This window comes from Castor canadensis, chromosome 17 (genome assembly GCF_047511655.1).
Source record: "Castor canadensis chromosome 17, mCasCan1.hap1v2, whole genome shotgun sequence".
Lineage (NCBI taxonomy): Eukaryota > Metazoa > Chordata > Mammalia > Rodentia > Castoridae > Castor > Castor canadensis.
In genome coordinates, this window is record NC_133402.1 from 342,140 (window position 1) to 362,279 (window position 20,140).

The 20,140-nt window shown below is 45.7% G+C and overlaps 1 protein-coding gene across 5 annotated transcripts in view; it reads left to right on the forward strand.

The window, feature by feature from the left end:
- The first annotated feature begins 929 nt into the window (after window positions 1–929).
- Window positions 930–20,140, forward strand: part of Rab11fip3 (RAB11 family interacting protein 3) — a 71,332-nt gene continuing 52,121 nt past the window's right edge. For 2 of the 5 annotated variants that reach the window (XM_020176731.2, XM_074059790.1), the window contains exon 1: window positions 936–1,511. In XM_020176731.2, the coding sequence (XP_020032320.2) occupies window positions 957–1,511 (555 nt within the window). In that variant the 5' untranslated portion in view covers window positions 936–956. Of the gene's footprint in view, window positions 1,512–20,140 lie in introns of all 5 variants that reach the window. The other 3 variants (XM_074059789.1, XM_020176723.2, XM_074059791.1) reach the window with 3 other exon arrangements.

The window sequence follows — 20,140 nt, forward strand, 5'->3', positions numbered from 1 at the left end:
GTCAGCTGCAGTGCTTCTTGGGAGGTTGACCGCAGACTGGCAAAACCTGTGCTTTAGTCTTAACGGAAACGCCTCTTTCCTGAGGATGCAAGTAAGATAGGCAGCGCTTTGGGGGCCTCCTCACACTCGGGAAGCTGACTGGCAGGTCAGGTCCTGCCTCTGCCCTCCGCTCGCCTGACCTGGGGCAAATTGTCCACTGGTGCACGGCCGAAGGTTTCCGTGCCACAAGGCAGTGCTCCTCCGCACCTACCTGGGAGCCAGGCGTTGCACTTCTCCTGGCCCATTAGAATTCTGTTTTCAGCTATCAGTTATTGAGGTCGTCACACAGGAGGGACTTAGCAGCTCCTTTAGGATATGGGCATGCTTGCGTTTCCCGCTCTCCCCTAGCTGCAGTTGACTCATCCACACCGTGGATGGGTTGCTGACATGTCCACTCGCAGGGCAGTTCTCGCGTGGCTCTCCGCGCTATAGCAAGTCACACTGGCTAGCACGAAACGGCAGCCCGCGCGGCTTGAGAGCGATAACCCGGCTCTGCAAGGGAGGGAGCCCGCTTTTATACCAGCTGGGGGGGGGCGTGGCCTACCGCGCCGCGACGTGCTGACGTCAGGCGCTACGGAGGGCGGGCCGGCGCCTGCGACGCTGGTTCGGGCTTCAGCACCGGCTCTCTCTCCTCATCCTCCGCTCCACGCCCGCTCCTCGGCCCTCGAGCCCTCCGAGCCGCGCCGCTGCCATGGGCCCGCGCCCGCCGCGCCGCCGGGCCGGGGGCCGCTGAGGCGCGGCGAGAAGATGGGCGAGGGCGGAGCAGGGCCCGAGCGCCAGCCCGAGCAGCCCGGGCGCCCCGCGCGCGCCCGCTCGCGCCGCCGCGGGGATGCCCGCGCCCGCCGCCGCGCCCTGAGCGCCTTTGTCTGTCGCCCGCGCCGCCCGCCGCACCCCTAGCTATCGGCCGGCGCCGGAGTATGGAGCTGGGCCAGCCGGCTTCTCCGTCGGGCCTCGACGAGCCGGCGCCCAGGGCCCAGCGCGGGGTCTTGGAGCTCCAGGAGCCCATCGCGCCGCGCCGCTGGCCGGGAGCGCCCGACTCGCCGTGCGCCTGGCCCCGGGAGCCTGAGGAGCCGAATGCGCCGCGCCGATGGCCGGAAGCGCCCCACACACGGTGCGGCTGGTTAGAGGCGTCGGATGCGCCGCGCCGGTGGCCCGAAGAGCCCGACGACGCACTGTGTGGCTGGCAGGAGGAGCCGTGCTGCTGGCCCGAGGAACCCGCGGTTTGCGACCCTGCGGGTGGCCTGTCCCCCGCGTACTCCAGCGTGCTGGGAGAGCAGCTGCGGGCGAGCCCAAGGAGCGCCGCGCTGCCCTCGGACCCCAGCCCCGCACGGCCGCTGCCCAGCGAGCCCGAGGCCGGCCAGGAGGACGGCTCGCGTCTCCGGGCCGTGTTTGACGCTCTAGACCGGGATGGGGACGGCTTCGTCCGCATGGAGGACTTCATCCAGTTCGCCACGGCCTACGGGGCGGAGCAGGTAGGTAGTGAACTGGTGAGAGTGGAGTGAGGGGTCGCCTGGTTTCGGGTGGTTTGGCGGAAGCCCCCTTCCCTCTCATGGGGAGGTGTGGTCCCGGGAAATCAGGTCTCACCTTCTCCAGCGCCACACCTGCTGCGTCTTTCCCAGACCGAATGTGAGGACACCCCCGGTTGCCTGATGACGGTGCTTGCTTGTGGGCCACCTGAGTTAGGACTGAAGAGGCCAGACTGGTAGACACCTGTTTTGAGCCCGTTCACTTCGCTGTGCATGCTTGGCATTTATTCTATTAGAATTCGTTGTTCCGGAGACGACGCTTCAGACAGTACTAGTAATTAAAAATGTTCACTTCTGCACTTCCCATGAGCAAGGGAAAGGAAAGGAATGAACCTGCGAGCCCAATGGCATTTGCCAACTCAAGCAGAACTCCGTAAGGGCCTCCCCCACTGTTGCAGGAGAGGTGCGAGGCTTAGATGGGTGACAGAGGCAGGATGTATTTGCAGAGGCCCACGCATCTTCTGCATCTTCTGCAGCTGCCGGGGGAGCCGGCCCCAAGACCCAGTCCTTCCATTCGTCCTCAGCATTTACTAGTTTAGGTGTAAATGACAGCAGGGCTGTGTGTGCTCTGTAAGTAAGTTGGGAGATGCCAATTAGATTACCATATTTACTTTTCAGTATTTTATTTTTTCGGTGGGATTAGAATTTGAACTCAGGGACTCAGGCTTGCTAGGCAGGCATTCTACCACCAACCCTTTTTTTGTGTTGGTTATTTTCCACATAGGGTCTTCTGAACTATTTGCTTGGGTCTGGCTTCAAACCAAGATCCTCCTGACCTCTGCCTCCAGAGTAGCTAGGATTACAGGCGTGAGCCACCGGTGCCCCGCTTCCAGTCCATTTTTTGCTTTGGTTATTTTGGAGATGGGATCTCACAAACTATTTGTCCAGGGTGGCCTCCAACATCGATCCTCCTCCTGATCTCAGCCACCCAAATAGCTAGGATTACAGGTGTGAGCCATTGGTGTCTGGCTACTTTTCATTATTTTACTTAGTGATAGGAAATTCTGAAGTGCTGATTTGGTAATTTTCATTTGTTATTCATTTCTCACACATGCAAACATTTGTTATGTGGGTGTTCAAGTACATATGCATGTTTGAGCCAAGAGAACATTAAGAAAAGAGGCAAAAATAAGCTGGGTGTGGTGGTACATTCCTGTAATCCCAGCACTGGGGAGAGTGAGACAGGAGGATTGCAAGTTCAAGTCCAACCTAGGCTACATAGGGAGCCCTTGTCTGAAAAAAAATAAATAAATAAAATAAAAAAATGAAATAAAATTGACACACTGCTATTTAGGGTGTCAGTCATGACTTGAAGAATCCTTACACAGGACCCATGTGCCCTCCGAGTATTTACAGCATTCATTGGGCAGTTAAGTTCTAAAAACTAAGGGCTTCTGAGTTTACGCCTAAGAGGATATGTGCCGGTGCCTGCAGCTTTTCAGCAGCATTCTGTCAATGTTGTGCATACTACATGCTTAGCTCTGGATGGGAACACATTGTTGGGGTGGGTCTAATGAGCACAGATACATGTGCCTAATGATTTCCTGTGTGGTTAGCCTGGATTGTGGTTGCTGATCTGGATTGTTTTTTTTTTTTCTTTTGGACAGTACTGGGGTTTGAACTCAGGACCTCACACTTGATTGTCAGGTACCTGCTCTACCACTTGAGCGACTCCGCTAGGCCTTTTTTATGCTGGGTATTTTTGAAATAGGGTCTTGCTTTTTTGTTCAGGCTGGCCTTGAACCTTGATCCTCCTAATCTCTGCCTCCTGAGTAGCTAGGATTACAGGTACAAGCACCTGGCTTGGTTTGGGTTCTCTTAATACTTTTCCTTCTTGCCCCTGGGCTGGAGAGTCCTTGAGTGTTCTTGCTGGTTGTTTACTAGTGGGATGGTTCTTCTTGCCTCATTATCCCAGTCAGATCTGTCAGGCCAGTACTGCATTTGCTTTTCCCCCCCGTAACCTGACTGTGCTCATTACATTTTCACGGGATCATTGCTGCTATTCTCTCAGGTAGCAACTAGGCGAACAGGATTAATCTCCACTTTATAAATAAGAAACTGGAAACCTAGAAAGGTTAAATAGCTTTCCCAAAGCCCTACTCTTCACTTGTAGATGACTCTTTTTAGTTGTGGTTCAGAACATTCCTACCAAGTTTCAACTTCATGAATTCCATAAAATTCTCTTTATTTGAGAAACATCTTTTGTCATGACCTTCTCAGTTGACAATGATGGGGAAAACTGGATTGCTGTTTGGGACTAAGCTTTCTTGAAATCACAAAATAGAAATGGGTTAGACATCTTTGTTTGATAGTTCCTGGTGGAATTTGCACTTTGGGTGGGTTGGGTGTATGGGGGGCGGGGGACAAGGCTCCTCTGTCTGCTCTTAAGCAGCTCAAGAAGAAGCAGTGCTAGGCTGATATAGACACCTGCACTTGAACTAGCACGCTGGGATGGTTAGGGAGAGCTCTTGACTTCTTTGAGCTGTCTTAGTTACTATTTTGGAGCAGATAATTTTCAGGATAATGAAAGGTTGATTTTTATGCCTGTGGCAGCTTTGGTAGCCTTTATTATGACTCAGGCTTGCTATTTTCCAGTGCCATGTCAGAATATATTGTAGAGGAGCAAAGAGAAGAAAGATTCACTGATAGTGGAGTAATTTAAAAAAAAAAAAATTCCTCCCATGATGAATATTTTAAAACTTCTAAAATGAAGTCTTTGACATATGCAGAACAGAGTGGTCTAGTGATCTCCTTGGAGCTATTGCTCAGTCTCAATTGTTTCAGTGATGTTGCTTAACAGTTCATCTGTAAACATTCCTCTTCTCTCTCATAATTTATTTTTGAAACAGGGTCTCACTCACTATGTAGCCCAGACTGACCTAGTACTCACTATGTAGCCTAGGCTGGCCTCCAACTTGTGATCTTCCTGCCTCAGCCATCTGAGTTTTGGGATTACAGGTGTGTACTACCACACCCAGCACCTTCCCTGTAGTTTTAAAGCACATTCCTGACATTATATGATTTCATCTGTAAATGTTTCAGCACATATCTCTAAAAGATAAAGGTTCTTTTTTAAGCATTCGTGATTTTTCAGAATCCCAAAGGACAGTTCAGAGAAGCTGATAACAGCAATAGAGACTGTAAATTTTTGTACTTTCCACCTTGAGATTTCAACATACTGAGCACATGAGAGACTCAGGCCAGTCACATTACTGTCCTTGATGATAGGAACTAGATCATCTTGATTTTTGTCTAATTTTCAGAGATGTCATATCCAGTATCTTTTATGTAACCTGTTTGTTAAGGTAGCATTTTAAATTATTTAAGTGGATTATTTGAATTTTTAATAGGAGCAGCTCCTACTTATCATACAGACGGCTGGCGTGTCCTTCTTTCTCCTGCAGTGTCAAGGTGTGTGCGGTTCTCATTACCTCACCTGGTGGTAGATCAGGCGTGGTGTCATGTAACCCTGTGTTATGTTCACAGCAATCCAAAGGTGAAAGGAGGAAGGGATCACAGTGGATGGAGATTTCTGGTCTTACCTTCTTGAAGCAGAAATTTGTAGTGAGATGTACCCAAGCAGTCAGCATGGAGTGGGAGTTCAAGGTCAGGTTCAAGGCTCAGTATGTCTGGAGAGTTCTCACTGACATGAAGCTTTACCCTGGGAGAACTGAGGTAGTCACACTAACCCATCACTACAGAGATGGAGATAAGGAATAAATTCTGAGAGTCGTGAGAAAGGATTGGTCCCCTATTCGTTTTGCTTTTGAAAAGGAATCAGGAAGCATATACTCATGTTTTACTTTTACGGTCACTCAAGCATTTAACTCGTAACAGCCACTGATCTTTCCAGAAAACCCTTCCAGTTGGAGCCTTAGTGCTTTTAATTCACCTTGGTGATCATTGCCTGTCCTTGGCAGCACTTGGAGACTGCCAAAGGGAATGGTGACATGCACAGCTTTCCCTCCTTCTCATCCCTGTACCTCTCCTGGCTGTCATTGAGCTATGTCTTTAGCTGCTCCATTGTCCTTTTCTCCTTTCCTATCCTTGGATTTGAGTAAGCATGTGAATATGAATGGGCTGTGTGAGTTGGGTGTGTGGTGATATGTCTGGGAGCATGTTTGCAGGAGCAGGGCTGTATGTGTATGGAAGTTGTATGTGTGTGTGAGGGAAGGAGTGTGTACCTGTGAGTGTGTTGTTGACTGAATTTCGGAAAGTCAGATGAAGTTTCTGTTTGTGCTTGGATAACAGGCAGTACTATTAGTGTCTAAAAAAAAATGCATGTTTTATATTACAAAAGTAACACATGCTTATAATTTAAAAAAACACTGGAAAGCAGTGTCTAGAATACCATTATCCAAGACAGCATTAGTATATTTCCTTCTAGACTTTTTTTTTTTTTTTTTTTTTTTGTGGTACTGGGGCTTGAACTCAGGGCCTTCACCTTGAACCACTCCACCAGCCCAAGTTTTTGTGGTAGGTTTTTTTCGAGATAGGGTCTCATGAACTATTTACCCTGGTCTGGATTGGAACCTTGATTCTCCTGATCTTTGCCTCCTGAGTAGCTGGGATTGCAGGCGTGAGCCACGGAGCCCGGCTTTTAGACATTTTTAAACATGTTAGGCTCATGACTGCCCACAGAAGTGTACAACTGAGATCACATGGGGTAGAAGCTGAATTATGTTCATAGATGTTCATCATTACAAAGGAAGAAGCTAGGGCTGAGAATGTGGCTCTGTGATAGAATGCTTGCCTAGTATGGGTAGGGTCATGGGTTCAGTCCCAAGCACTGTAAAACAAAGAAGGTGGTAAATGAACAAGAAAAATAAGAATTAAGGGCTGCAGGTGTGGCTCAAGTGGTAGAGTGTCTGCCTTGAAAGCTCAAGGCTGAGTTTAACCCTAGTACTCACTGTTACACACACACACACACACACACACACACACAGAAACAAAGAAACAAAAGAAATAAGGATCACATTTTTTGTTTGGGGGGAGCAGCACTAAGATTTGAATTTAGTGCCTTGCCTTTGCTAGGCAGGCACTCTACCACTTGAGCCCTATCTCCAGCTCAAGAATCATTTCTAAAACCACCCAGAGATAACTACAGAAATAATTAATATGTAAATTCAAATGCATGTAATGCATGTTTCATTCTACAAAAATTACATATTTTCCATACCTGCTGCTTTTGAATTTCAAAAAATTAAAAAAAATTTTTTTTTTTTTTTGGCAAGACTGGGGTTTTAACTCAGCACTTCACATATGCAAAGCAGGCACTCTACTGCTTGAGTCATACCTCCATTCATTTTGCTCTGGGTATTTTATTATATTATATTATTTATTTATTTGGATAGAACTGGGGTTTGAACTCAGGGCCTCATGCTTGGTGGGCAGGTGATCTACTTGAGCCACTCAGTCACCGGTGCGCTGGTTGTTTTAGAGATGAGCACTCACAAACTATTTGTCCAGGTTGGCCTTGAGCCTTGATCCTCCCTCTCTCAGCCTCCCAAGTAGGTAGGATTGCAGGTGTGGGCCACCAGCACCTGACTTTATTTTGAAATAATTGTAGACAGTTAGCTGCAAAAATAGTACATAGAGATTTGTGAGCCCTTCACTCTTTTCCCCCCAGTGGTGACTCTTTTGTAATTCTTGATGCCATGTCTGTGGCTTTGAATCTGCTTTTTGACAGTGAAGGTCTCTGATTTCAGTTGTATACTTTAATGGAAGCCTAAACTTTACTTCTCCCAGGAAGATTTAGAATTGTCAAGGATTGTTCCAGTTTAGACTCTAACATGCAGGAGAAACTTAATTCCATTGAGACTATTTGGTCAAGGTTGTAAAGGGCATTAAGCTCACGGATTGCTCCTTCTCAGTGCTTATTTTGTTTAAATTCTGGAAATAGTAAATAGTCTAACATAAGTTATAATGAAAGTACCAGAGGGTTAGGTGCCCACAGAAGATACTATGCAACTTTTAAAGGTGATAACTACAGAGGCTCCAAGCGGAGACAAGCACTTGAAAGTGATAGTGTGACATACTAAATTAATTGATTGTAAAAGTTACTCATGTGAAGAAAGTTTTGAGAAAATGCTAAAACATTTTTACACAACATACAGTTGTGTATGTTGGGGAGATGTGTGTATAGGAGAGGTGTAGTAGGAATGGGATTGATTTTATTTGACATGTTGGCTAAATTATCTGTAATATTACTGGTTTTAATTATTTGAAAAGTAGTGCCTCTGTACATGGTACAAATTTCAAACAGTATGAGGACAATCTAGTAAAAATTTATTATAGCTGAGCTAGGATTACAGGTGGCTCACGCTTGTAATCCTAGCTACTCAGGAAGCAGCAGAGATCAGGAGGGTCGAAGTTCAAAGCCAGCCTGGGCAAATGGTTTGGGAGACCCTGTCTTGGGAAAAAACCTTCACAGAGAAAGGTCTGGTGGAGTGGCTCAAGGTGTAGGCCCTGAGTTCAAATCCCAGAGCTTAAAAAAAACTTACTACAAATCTTTTCCTTTTTTCTTTTCAGTGGTGGGATGAAGCCCAGGGGCACATGCTAGGTAAGCACTCTATCACTGTGTTGTATTGTTTTTTTGAGACAGGGTCTTACTATGTAGCCTAGGCTGGCCTTGAACTACAGATCTTCTTGCATCTATCTTCTAAGTGCTGGAGTTATAGGCATGCATCACTACACTTGGCTTTATTACAGTCTTTTTTTTTTTTTGGCAGTTCTGGGGTTTGAACTCAGGACATACATCATGAGCCACTCCACTAGCCCTTTTTTTGTGAAGGGTTCCCCCCTACCCCGAGATAGGGTCTCACAAACTATTTGCCCAGGCTGGCTTTCGAACCATGATCCCCCCAATCTCTGCCTCCTGAGTAGCTAGGATTACAGGCATGAGCCACTGACTTCCGGCTTATTACAGTCTTTATTTATTTATTTTTTTTGCAGTACTGGGATCTGAACTCAGGGTCTACACCTTGAGCCACTCCACCAGCCCTTTTTGTGTTATGTATTTTTGAGATAGGGTCTCATGAACTATTTGCTTGGGCTGGCTTTGAACTGCAATCCTCCTGATCTCTGCCTCCTGAGTAGCTAGGATTACAGGCATGAGCCACCAACACCCGGCTTATTACAGTCTTTAGATATAAAAAAATTTAAGCTGCCAAGATAAAATGTATTTTATCTTTGTATTTTACTTTGACTCAGTTAAGACTTATGTTGACGTATAATAAATTAAGAAATTTTAGGGAGTGTAGAATTAGTATGTGCATGTACTTATTGAAGATGGACTTAATTTTTATATTTGGAAAAATGCATATTAGAAAATGTTTAAAGTTCTTGAATGTTGGTTTCTGATAGACAGTGTGCTTTCTCCAGCATAAACTTAAGCAGCTTTTTTTTTTTCTTTTGTGGTACTGGGGATCAAATCCAGAGCCTTGTGCATGTTAGGCAAACACTCAATCACTGAGTTACATCCCCAGCTAAATGTAAGCATCTCTAAGAAATTTTTAGCTGGGCACCAGTGGCTCATGCTTGTAATCCTAGCAATTTGGGATTAGAGATTGGGAGGACCATGGTTTGAAGCCAGCCTGTACCAATAGTTAGAGAGATCCTATTTGGAAAATAACACAAATAAAGGACTGGTGGAATGGCTCAAGTGGTAGAGCACCTGCCTGCAAGTGTGAGGCCCTGAGTTCAAACCCCAGTACCGCCAAAAAAAAAAAAAAAAAAAATCCTACTGAAAAGAATTGTACTAGCTCACGCACACCCTGTAATCCCATCACTGGGGAGACAGAGGCAGAGGATTGAGAGTTTGAGGCTTGCCTGGACTACATAAAGGAGTTCAAGGCCAGCCTAGTCTACATAGTAAGACCCTATCTCAAACAAAGAAACAAAAATTGTACTAATTCCACTGTTATTTTCAAATATTCTTGAGGCTAGTAGGTTAGGATAAATGTATCATGGCGAGGAAAGAAAAAATTTGTTTCACTAGGTATAGCTGTTTTTCTGTTGATATTTACTACTTTTAGGCAAATTGACATTATTCTGGTTATGATTTAGTGATGTTCTGGTGTTTTTCGTAAGTTTCCAAGCCCAGTGTAATGTTGAGCCAGTGTCCTGTCTGTGCTATGAGACAGGCATCTGTATCCATGAATACACTGAGTGTGGCACCCAAGAAAGTGGGCTGCCCTTCTTCTGCAAGGATGCTTTGTTGTCATGGTGGTGTGGATGAGTGCTCTAAGTGTGTCTCAGTGTGAGACAAGTATAAGGGCAGGCAACATGTTCAGCATTGTTAACTGTGAATGGAGCTCGGGTCACAGGTGTGTACCACCATGCTCTGCTGCATAATGCATTCTGATTTCTCTTTAAACAAGTTTGCCTAGCTTAAGTCTAAAACTCAGGTTTTGAATGATGTGGTACCTGTAGGCTAAATCTGTTATATAGGTCATTTATCTGTTTAGAAAAGAGGACTTGTTCAGTTTTGTAAAAACATTTTATTTATTTAGTTAATTTTATCTGTTTGTGATGGCACCTTGGTTTGAACTCAGGGCCTTGGCTTTGCCAGGCAGGAGCTCTACCATTTGAGCCATGCCCCCAGTCTTAATTTATTCAGTTTGTTTTTGTGGTATTGGGGTTTAAACTCAAGGCCTGTGCTTGCTAGACAAATGGCTCTATCACTGGAGCCGCACCTCCAGCCCCTAATTTATTTTTGAGATAGGGTCTCACTGTGTTGCTCAGGCTGGCCCCAAACTCTCCATATTCTGCCTCAGTCTCTTGAGTGCTGAGATTATAAGCATGCTCCATATGCCTGCTTTGCAACAACCTTTATTGCTGTAAATCATTGGGTCAGTAAACGGAACAATGTACCTAGGGGAATTTGTAAATGTTTTCTTGATTACATTAAGCATTCTGCCAGTGAACTGTCTAATTGTACTCTTTACTAATTTTACTAATTGGTTGAGCCAGTGTAAAAGTGAGCAAATGTCCACTTGATTAGTGAGATTAACATTTTCCTGGAAAGCCTACCAAAGTACCTTTGAAAACCAGCCAATGAGAACCTTTTCCCCACTGAAATAAAGCTGTGAGTTGCTGGGGAAAGCTGAGCAGAGGATGGCCAGCTTCCTGATTTCCCTCAGAACAGGGTCTCCCTGTGTAGCCCAGGCTGGCCTCAAACTCTCTTATCGTCCTGTGTCAGCCTCCCTCCTGAGGGCTGAGACTAAGGCATGGCTATTACACTGGGCTCCTCACCAGTCTTGAGGCTTATGGACTGTGTGGAGTCTGAAATCTGGTCCTCATGGTTGTTAAAGAGACCTCAGGTCTTCTGTTAAATTAACTTATTTATTTTGTGGTGCTGGGGATGGAGCTCAGGTCCTGTGGGTGATAGGCAAGTGTTCTGCCATTGAGCTATTTTGTATCCTAGTTCAGTATCTCAGATCTTCTGGAGAGTGAGGTGTTTGTGGACATGGCTGGGCTAACATGCCTCCATGCCTGGTCTATTCTTTTTTTTGTTTGTTTGGTGGTACTGGAATTTGAACTCAGGACTTCACACCTGCAAAGCAGACTGGCCTCAAACTGCAATCCTCTTGATCTCTGCCTCCTGAGTAGCTAGGATTTACAGGCATGAGCCACCAGTGCCCGGCCCCAGTGTATTCTTGAGTGACTGCTCTCAATCATCTTTTTAAAAGATTAAAAAAAAATTTTTTTTGTACTTTTTCATTTTTACTTTATTTATTTTTTTGCAGCATTGGGGTTTGAAGTGAGGGCTGCATGCTTGCTAAGTAGGCGCTCAACTGCTTGAGCCACTCTACCAGCCCTTTTCTGTGCTGAATTTTTTCCAGATAGGGAACTATTTGCCTGGGGCTGGCTTTGAACCGTCATCTTCCTGATCTCTGTCTCTTGAGTAGCTAGGATTACAGGTGTGAGCTACCAATGCCTGGTGTTTTTTCATTTTTACTAACACACATTAATTGTACAGGGGGATTTATTGTGACATTCCTGAATAGCCTTACACTGAACATTGGTTAGGTTCAGCCCTCCATCTTTTTTTTTTTTTTCAGATGTGAAATATAGTGTGTTTTTTTTTTTTTTCCTCCTTCGGTCCCCAACAGCCCTTGGGGTACACCTTTATTTTTTGAATTTTTATTTTATTCATATGTGCATACAATGTTTGGGTCATTTCTCCCCCCTTCACCCCGCCCCTTCCTCCCCCCCATCTTTTTTAAAAAGCATGGTAATGAAGAGTGCCTGCCTAGCAAGTGTGAAGCCTTGAGTTCAAAGCCCAGTACTACCACAAATAATAAAATAAAATAACATAAAATCACAACGTGCTAATACAAAAACTCTGTAAGTCTTAGGGGAAAAATGACCAAAAACTAGAAAAGTGGATGAAACATAAGAAATGGAATATAGTGTAGTGGTAGAGCACTTGCAGGGCCCTGGGTTCCATCCCTAGCACTGCAAAATAAACAAAAACTCCATCAATACGAACATTAAAAAAAATCACTCAGCTTCAGTCGGGGTAAGAGAAATGCAAATTGAAATCACTTGAGATGCTTATTCTCAATCATAGAGCAAGCATTTAAAACTTGTGCACATTCTGGTGAAGTAGGCACTTCAGATATTGCTAGTGAGAATGCCAGATGGTATTGCTGTGGGCTGATGGTGTAGCTCAAGCTCTTGCCTGGCAAGAGCTAAGCCCTGAGTTCAAACTCCAGTACTGGCAAAGCCTTAATGGGAGGAATTTGCAGTGTTTGTGTATGTATTTACCCTGTGACCTGACAGTCCCATGTCTAGTGATTTATCATGAGGATGAACCTCCACAGCACCATCTGGGGTAAAAAATATGGAAACAATCACAAGTGTCCATCCAGGTTCAGAAAACTTAGGTACATCCACACAGCAGAGAATTGTGCAGCTGTAAAAAACGAAAGGAAAGTTCCTATGAACTGCTAGGGAGTGGTTTCTAGGATATAATTGTTATTATTTTGGCAATGCTGGGGTTTGAACTCAGGGTCTGATACTTGCTAGGCAGTTGCTGTATACTCTGCTCTCAGCCCAATTTATAGGATATATTAAGGGAAAAAGAAAGTAACATGTTAATACATATGTGGTAAAGAAAGAATGGGTCTTGTATGATTCCTCTTATATGAGGCACCTAGAGTAGCCAAATTACAGACACAGAGAATAAGGATGTAAACCCTGGTTACCAGGGGCTGGGAACTGGAGATGGGGTGTTACTGTCTAATGGGGAAAATGGAAAGGTCCTGGAGATGGATGGTGCTTAATACCACTGAATTGTGTACTTTAAAGTTAACAATTAAGGAAACAAAAAGGGAGCTGAGGCCCACAACCCCAAGTGATGGCCTAGAGGAAGCAGAGAAGATAGAGTAAGATCGTCCACCTGTCAGAGCCCCTCAGGAATGGGCCAAAGGGATTTGCCTGACAAAAAAGAGAGAGAGAGAGGAAAAGAATATGCAATAAGAAGGGAAAAATAATATGTGTGTGTATGTGTGTATACATACAATATAGAAGCACATATATAAAGCATACATTTTTATATAATATATAAAAAGGGGGCATAACAAAATCCCCTAAAATACCTATTTGTTTATTTATTTATTTTTGTGGTACTGGGGTTTGAACTCATGGCCTTGCACTTACTAGGCAGGTGCTCTCTACTAGAGTCACACCACAGCCCAATACCTATTTATGAATCCATTTAAGAATAATAGTCCCAGTGGTAGAGTAATTGTTATCAAAAATAACTCTTTCTAAAATAAAATTAGTGAGAAGAAGCTGGGTGCCGGTGGCTCACACATGTAATCTTAGCTACTTGGGAGACTGAGATCGGGAGGATTGTGATTCAAGGCCAGGCCAGTCAGATAGATTGAGAGACCCCTCATCTCCAAAATAACCAAAGCAAAATGAACTGGAGGTTTGGCTCCAGAAGTAAAGCACCTGCTTTACAAGAAAAAAAATTAGTGAGAAGAGCGGCATTTTACATTTTGTGAATCTCTACTATGTAGCTTAATTGAGGAGAGCTGGACTCTCACCTGAATATGCAGGTGATCTATTGTGTGTGTAGCTCCTGGAAAACTGCACTGTAGTCAGGAGAATGAGCGGGAAAGAAAGCAAGGGATATCTTGGAATGTCATGAGACTCATTTGGTCTTGTAACCTTTCCCCCCAAGTGCACCAAGTTCCCTAGGAGTCTCCAAGACCACTTGAGAGCTGCTGTCTCTCCCTGTTGGAGTTGTGTAGTAGGTTTGTGTGCCTTGCAACCCCAGGGAGACTGTGGGGACTGCTGGGCCACCCAGGGTGAGACTGGTCTGGGGTGGGTGTGCAGCTATCCGGTCCTGCTGCTGGGCCTGGTCTCTGGTCAGCCTTGGGGAGCGACTTCTGCAACGCTTGAACACGTTTGATCTTGACAGATTCCTCCACCCATGTCCTGCTTTAACACCATTCATAACCTCGTTCTCATGCATTCATTTTGGCATTAATTTCACAGATTTGTATTTGGAATTCCCTCTGCCAGTCCCCTATGGCATACTGTAAAAAAGGTACTTGCACTCTCCTTACCACCCCAGACATCTTTCAGCTCTTAGCTGTTTCTTTCTGTTTTCATTTCCATTTTTTTTTTGTGGTGCTGGAGTTTGAACTCAGGGCCTTCACCTTGAGTCACCTCATCAACAGCCTTCTCTCGAACTCTTTGCCAGGGCTGGCTTCAAACCACAGTCCTCCTGATATCTGCCTCCTGAGTAGCTAGGATTATAGGCGTGAGCCACTGGCGCCCGGCTACCAATGTTTTCATTTTCAATCTTATTTATTTATTTAGGCAGTACTGGGGTTTGAACTCAGGGCCTCATGCTTGCTAGGCTAGATATAAGTAGAACAGACACTGTTATTGTCATGCTTGAGCCACTCTGCCAGCCCTTTGTTTTCAATCTTAGATTTCTGTTAACCTTGGCTTGTGGAAGGTACACCTACATATTTTCCTCTGTCTCCATTCTTTCCATAGAGTTAATCATAATTTTGGATGAAGTCGCATTTTGTGTTATCTTTTTTTTTTTTATCGTTTTATTATTCATATGTGCATACAAGGCTTGGGTCAATTCTCCCCCCTGCCCCCACTCCCTTGTTTATCTTATTTTGATAACAGATTTTGTTCCCTGCCAGTCCATATAATGTGTTGTGATTACATTTCCCATATAACACAACTTTTTGCTTTTCCTTTTATGTTTTCCTTGTTTGGTTTTTTGTTTACTCAGCCTCTTCTTGGGGTTTTGTGGTTAACTTGTGCTCCTGATAGTCCACCATTGTGTCCTTCCCATTCCTAGGCAGGGAGTTCTTTCCACCCCTCCATGTCTGTTGTCCTGAGTCTTTGGGAGGCTAGAGGACCCTGTGCAGATTGTCAACCATGTTGTTCTCCTTAGTGCCCACTGCATTTGATGAGCTTTGCTGGGCCTGCAGTTTTGTTCTTGTCTTTATCCCCTTTGTGTTCCATGCATGTCCATGTTCTTTGCTCAGAGGGTCCATTTGACCATCCCTATGCACCTTCCAAAAAGTTGGGTCTCTCTTCTAGAGCCGTTTTCAGTGGACTTTCAGGAGGGTGTCAACCGTATACGGTCCCCTTCTCCACATCCTATACATTATCAGAATTGTTGTAGGAACTTGTGTATTTTTTTCATTGGATCCCCATGGTCCAGTGATATAAGTAGAACAAACACTGATAATTGTCACAAGCTGGTGAGTGGCTGGACTGGGTGGCAGATTCCTGCCCCTTTCCAGTTTCATCTCAAAGGTGGTAAAGGTGTTTTACTTACATGAAATCTGAGTCAGGTGTTTTTGTTTCGCCTTTCTCATTGTGGATTTTTTTTTTTTTTTTTTTCCCAGTGGCACTGGGGTTTGACCTTGGCTTCTTGCTAGGCAGGTAGGTACTCTTACCACTTGAGTCACTCTGCTAGCCTTTTTTTGTGATTTTTTTGTTTGTTTTGTTTTTCTTTTTTCAAAATTTTTTTTTTGGCAGCACTAGGGTTTGAACTCAGGCCTCATGTTGCTAGGCAGGCACTCTTACCACTTGAGCCACTCTACCAGCCCTTTTTGTGTTGTGTATTTTCGAGATAGGGTCTTGGGAACTATTTGCCTGTGCTGACTTCAAACCTTGATCCTCCTGATCTCTGCCTCCTGAGTAGCTAGGATTATAGATGTGAGCCATCGGTGCCCACCTGCATGTGAACATTTTTATATCTACAACGTCCACATGTGTGAACTTAGGTTTTGTAATTCTAGAATATCCCATTTTTTGCTATCATTGTTAGGCCTTTGTTTTTCTCTGTCAGCAGCAGTGCCTCTAATACCTCTGACTGTTCAGGCTACTTTTCATGCTTCTGACTCTGGCAAGACCCAGCTTTTGTACTGAAAAAAATTCAGGCTTTGTTGGGCATTAGAGTTGTATGTAGTTTGTTTGGATGAGGTGGTCAGTCAGGTGTTTTCTGTGGTATCTTAAATAGGGAGCGAGGGGCAGAGTTGAAAGGTCCTTGGCTATGCTTCTTGGGAAGGCATCATAATTTTTAGGGCAAGCTTCCTGGCTTGTGTGCAAGCCTGAGCTGGCTGCCTACACCTGCTTCCCTCTCCCAGACTGTGGAAGAGCTATGTGAGGAGCAGGCCAACTGCTGTGCGTGAGCAGCGCTAGGAGGAGCAGGGTGCTGTGTTTGGTCACTCTGGCCAGGTGTCTCTGGAAGCATGTTTTGCGTGTAGTTATGGGAGAGCTGTTTCCCATCCAGAAAGTGGGTATTAAAATCAGGAAAACAAAATGATGTGTTTTGGACTTTGGAGTCAGACCTGGTCACTGCTAGCTCAGTGGCTTCTTGCTCCTTCACGCAGCATTTTCAGTGTCTGTTGAGCATCTTCCATGTGCCAGGCATTGTCCTAGGTGTGGAGATAAGAGTGAACAGGACTGGCCATTGCCTGTTCTCAAGATAGTGAGTCAGGTACCTATTTATGGCTACAAATGCTGGGAAGGAAGGTGGAAGCTGTTTTGAGGTTGGGTAGTGGACCTACTCAGGAAACTTTCCTCAGGGAAGCCTTTTTCTTTTCTTTGAGGTGACTTCTTCACTGATATTCTGCAGCTAAGTAGCATTAGTGAGGCAAGTGGGAGGGGAAGGAGCTCTCCAGGGGAGCCCCTGGAGAAGAGAGGTCATTGTGGGAGACAAAGGCCAGTGAGCCTAGAGGAAGTGTGGCCACACCAGGGCTGTGGGTTTATTTCTAGAGTAATTGAAATGCATTATAAACTTATAGTTTAAGTAGACAAAGGTAGGTAGTAAGAGTTAGGATTTCAAAAGGTGGCTTGGTTGGGAGAGGACAGGAGAGGGAGAGGTGTTTAGGGGGTCATTACAGGGTTGACGAAGTCTGGTGCTGAGGGGTTATAATGCATTCAGTTACTTTGTCATTATTATTATGATTATGATTATTTGTGGTGGAACTAGGGTTTGAACTCAGGGCTTGCACCTAGGTAGGTGCTTTACTACCTGAGCCACTCTCCCTACTGTCCATTAATTACTGATGGGTAGGAGGGATGCAGCAATAATAGGAAGAGGAGGAAGAAGAGGGCTGGGCTGGGCTGGGCTGGGGAGACCTGGCCAGGGTGGGGCTCCTGGAGATGAAGGAGCAGGGGAGAGGCTGAAAGGGGTACACATCCTGGGGCGTCCAGGGCCCTCTGGTCCTGCAGCCAGAGATGAGCACAAGACTGGACATTGTTAAAGAATGCAGTGATTGGAATAGCCTCAATAGAATGTAGCAGAAATTTGGACTAAAAGTGGCCCAAATAAGAAGGAACATGCATCACTTCACACAAATGGGCACTGAGACCCCAGTGCTGGTGGCTCACACCTATAATCCTATACTCAGGAGGCAGAGATCAGGAGGATCGTGGTTCAAAGCCAGCCCAGGCAAATAGTTCGAGAGACCCTATCTCGAATATACTCATCACAAGAAGGGCTGATGGAGTGGCTCAAGGTGAAGCCCCTGAGTTCAAGCCCCGGTACCACAAAAAAAAAAAAAAAAAAAAAAAAAAAAAGCAAACCCACAAACGGGCACTGAGATGGGTGGCACCTCAACAACACCATGGGGCAGCAGTGGAGCCTTTCCCTCCCTACTTATCTTTATAAGGTACTCTCTGCCCCATCTTTAGTCTGTTGGCTGCGTTTGCTTAGGCCCAGGCTGCGGTATAGGTGCCACAGTTGGCTCACCAGTGAGGTCCCTGGACCAGCAGCAGCAGCAGCAGCAGCAGCAGCAGCATTGCTTGGGAGCTGGTTAGGAAGGCAGCTGTACAGCTCTGGGCCCAGCAGCCTGGAGAACCACTGGCTTAGGTCAGTTGCTATGGAGATGAGGCCCCATTTCCCCTTGGTTGATTCCTTTCTTTCTTTCTTTCTTTTTTGGTACTGGGGCTTGAACTCAGGGCCTATACCTCGAACCACTCCGCCAGCCCTTTTTTTCTGATGGGTGTCTTCAAGGTAGGGTCTTGCAAACCATTTGCCTGGGCTGGCTTTGAATCATGATCCTCCTGATCTCTGCCTCCTGAGTCGCTTGGATTATAGGCGTGATCCATTGGCGCCTGACTCCCTCTTTCCTTTTATTAAAGACTAGCTGTAAGTGCTTTAAGAGCTTGAAATACCACTCTGAGGATAAACTGCTTTCTACAAAAATTGGAAGAAGAGGGAGAAGCCAGTTCGTAGTCTTCAACTCGGTCTTTCTGCCAGGACTGTGGCTCAAGCCTAGGGGGCTTCTTTCTGTTCCCTTGGTCCCTTCCATGGCAAGTGATGTCATGATGGCAGTTTTGTTAGACTCAACCATCTGGCACCTTAATTTCCAAAGGGATTTCCTTTTGGCTGAAAGAGAAGAGATCCCCATGCTTTGCTGCCAGCTGCCTGCTATTTTGTCTCTTGCAAGGCCAAGGACATGTCTTTCCTAGATACATGAGAGACACAAATTCTTCTACTCTAATGGGAAGGAAGCTCATTTTTTTTTTTGCAGTACTGGAGTTTGAACTCAGGGCCTCATGCTTGCTAGGCAGATGCTTTACCACTTGAGCCACCATCAGCCTTTTTTGTGTTGGATGGTTTTGAGATAGTCTTGTGCATGAACTATTTGCCTGGGCTGCCTCAGATTGCAATCCTCCTGATCTCTGCCCCCTGAGTAGCTAGGATTTACAGGCGTGAGCCACCGGTGCCCGGCCAGAAGCTCGCTTCTGACCATGCTGGGAGAATCTGGATGTTAGGGCTAGAGATGGGCCACACAGGAGGCTCAGGAGGTCGTTGCTGTCAGCCTGCTGGCGTAGTTGGCTTGCCAGGACACGCAGCACCTCTGCCACACTGTTGTGCCTTCGTCTCATCTCGCCTTCCTTCAGAGCCCAGGAAGGCTAGCTTGGGACCATTGTCCTTCACATTTGTTCCTCATAAGTCAGCAACTTGCTGGTCATACCTATCCATTACTCATCTTCATTCATATTTACCCACTACTGCAACCAACAAGTGTTAGAGAAATGCACAGCCCAGGTTCGTGTTCTCCCAGGCATTAGGTACTTCCTGGTATGCACTTACCTTCACTCCATGTCACCTTTGGTAGCTTGTTGCTAACTTCTTTAAAGGCCCATATGTAAGCCTTTGAAAATAAATTGTTTATTTGAAATATTCTGTAGCAGTAATAAAGTAATCTGTATACCTGGTACTCTGTAGTTTCTGTTACAGACTGATTTCATGTGTGTGAACCTTATCATGCACTGGGACTAGCCCATAGTTGGTGCCAGGTTGTTCCTGTCCCCTGTCTCTCTACCTCCTCTCTCCCGCCCCAAACCCTATGCTGCTTTGTGTACATGTAGCAGTATGTCTGGCTTCCACAGGCAGGACAGTAGCACACCCCCTGAGTGAACTGTGAATTTATTTGATGCTGTTTTTGTGAAAGGGGGTTATGTTTTTGCTGGGGGGGCATCTTGGGGAATGGGGATGGTAGTTGGAGTTAAATCAAGGCCTTTGGCTCCTTCGTCCAGCAAAATCCTCCCTGTCCTGGGCCTCTGCTCATCCTTCTAAGCCAGACATTCCAGAGCTTGGCGGCATTCAGCCCCATGCAGAGCTTGTGAAAATAGTGCTGGGCTTCGCCTTTAAGTTTCTCATTCAGCAGTGCTCAGTGAGGCCTGAGAATCTGCTGTTGATCTGGGGCCCATTCCAAAACTGTTTCTTAACTGACTGGGCTACCAGAGGAGTTTGTCAGATTCTAGGGGCCCCAGTGTGCCCTGGACCATTCTGATCGGACTGGTGTGTCTTGCTTCCGGCAAGAGAGTGAAACTTCTCAGGTGATTCCACCTACTGTAAGGCTGATTCTTTGCTGTGAAGAAAACCTTTGTTCTTCCCAAAGCAGATAGGAGCACTTAAGCTTGGAATACGCATTGGGTACTCCTCTTTTGTGGGTCTTAGTGCAGACTGTGATGTGGGATCTGTCACTAATGACCAGGAGGCTTGTTTGAGGACAGTTCTGCAAAGACCGGGAAGACACTTGGCAAGAGGGGCTGAGTCTGAT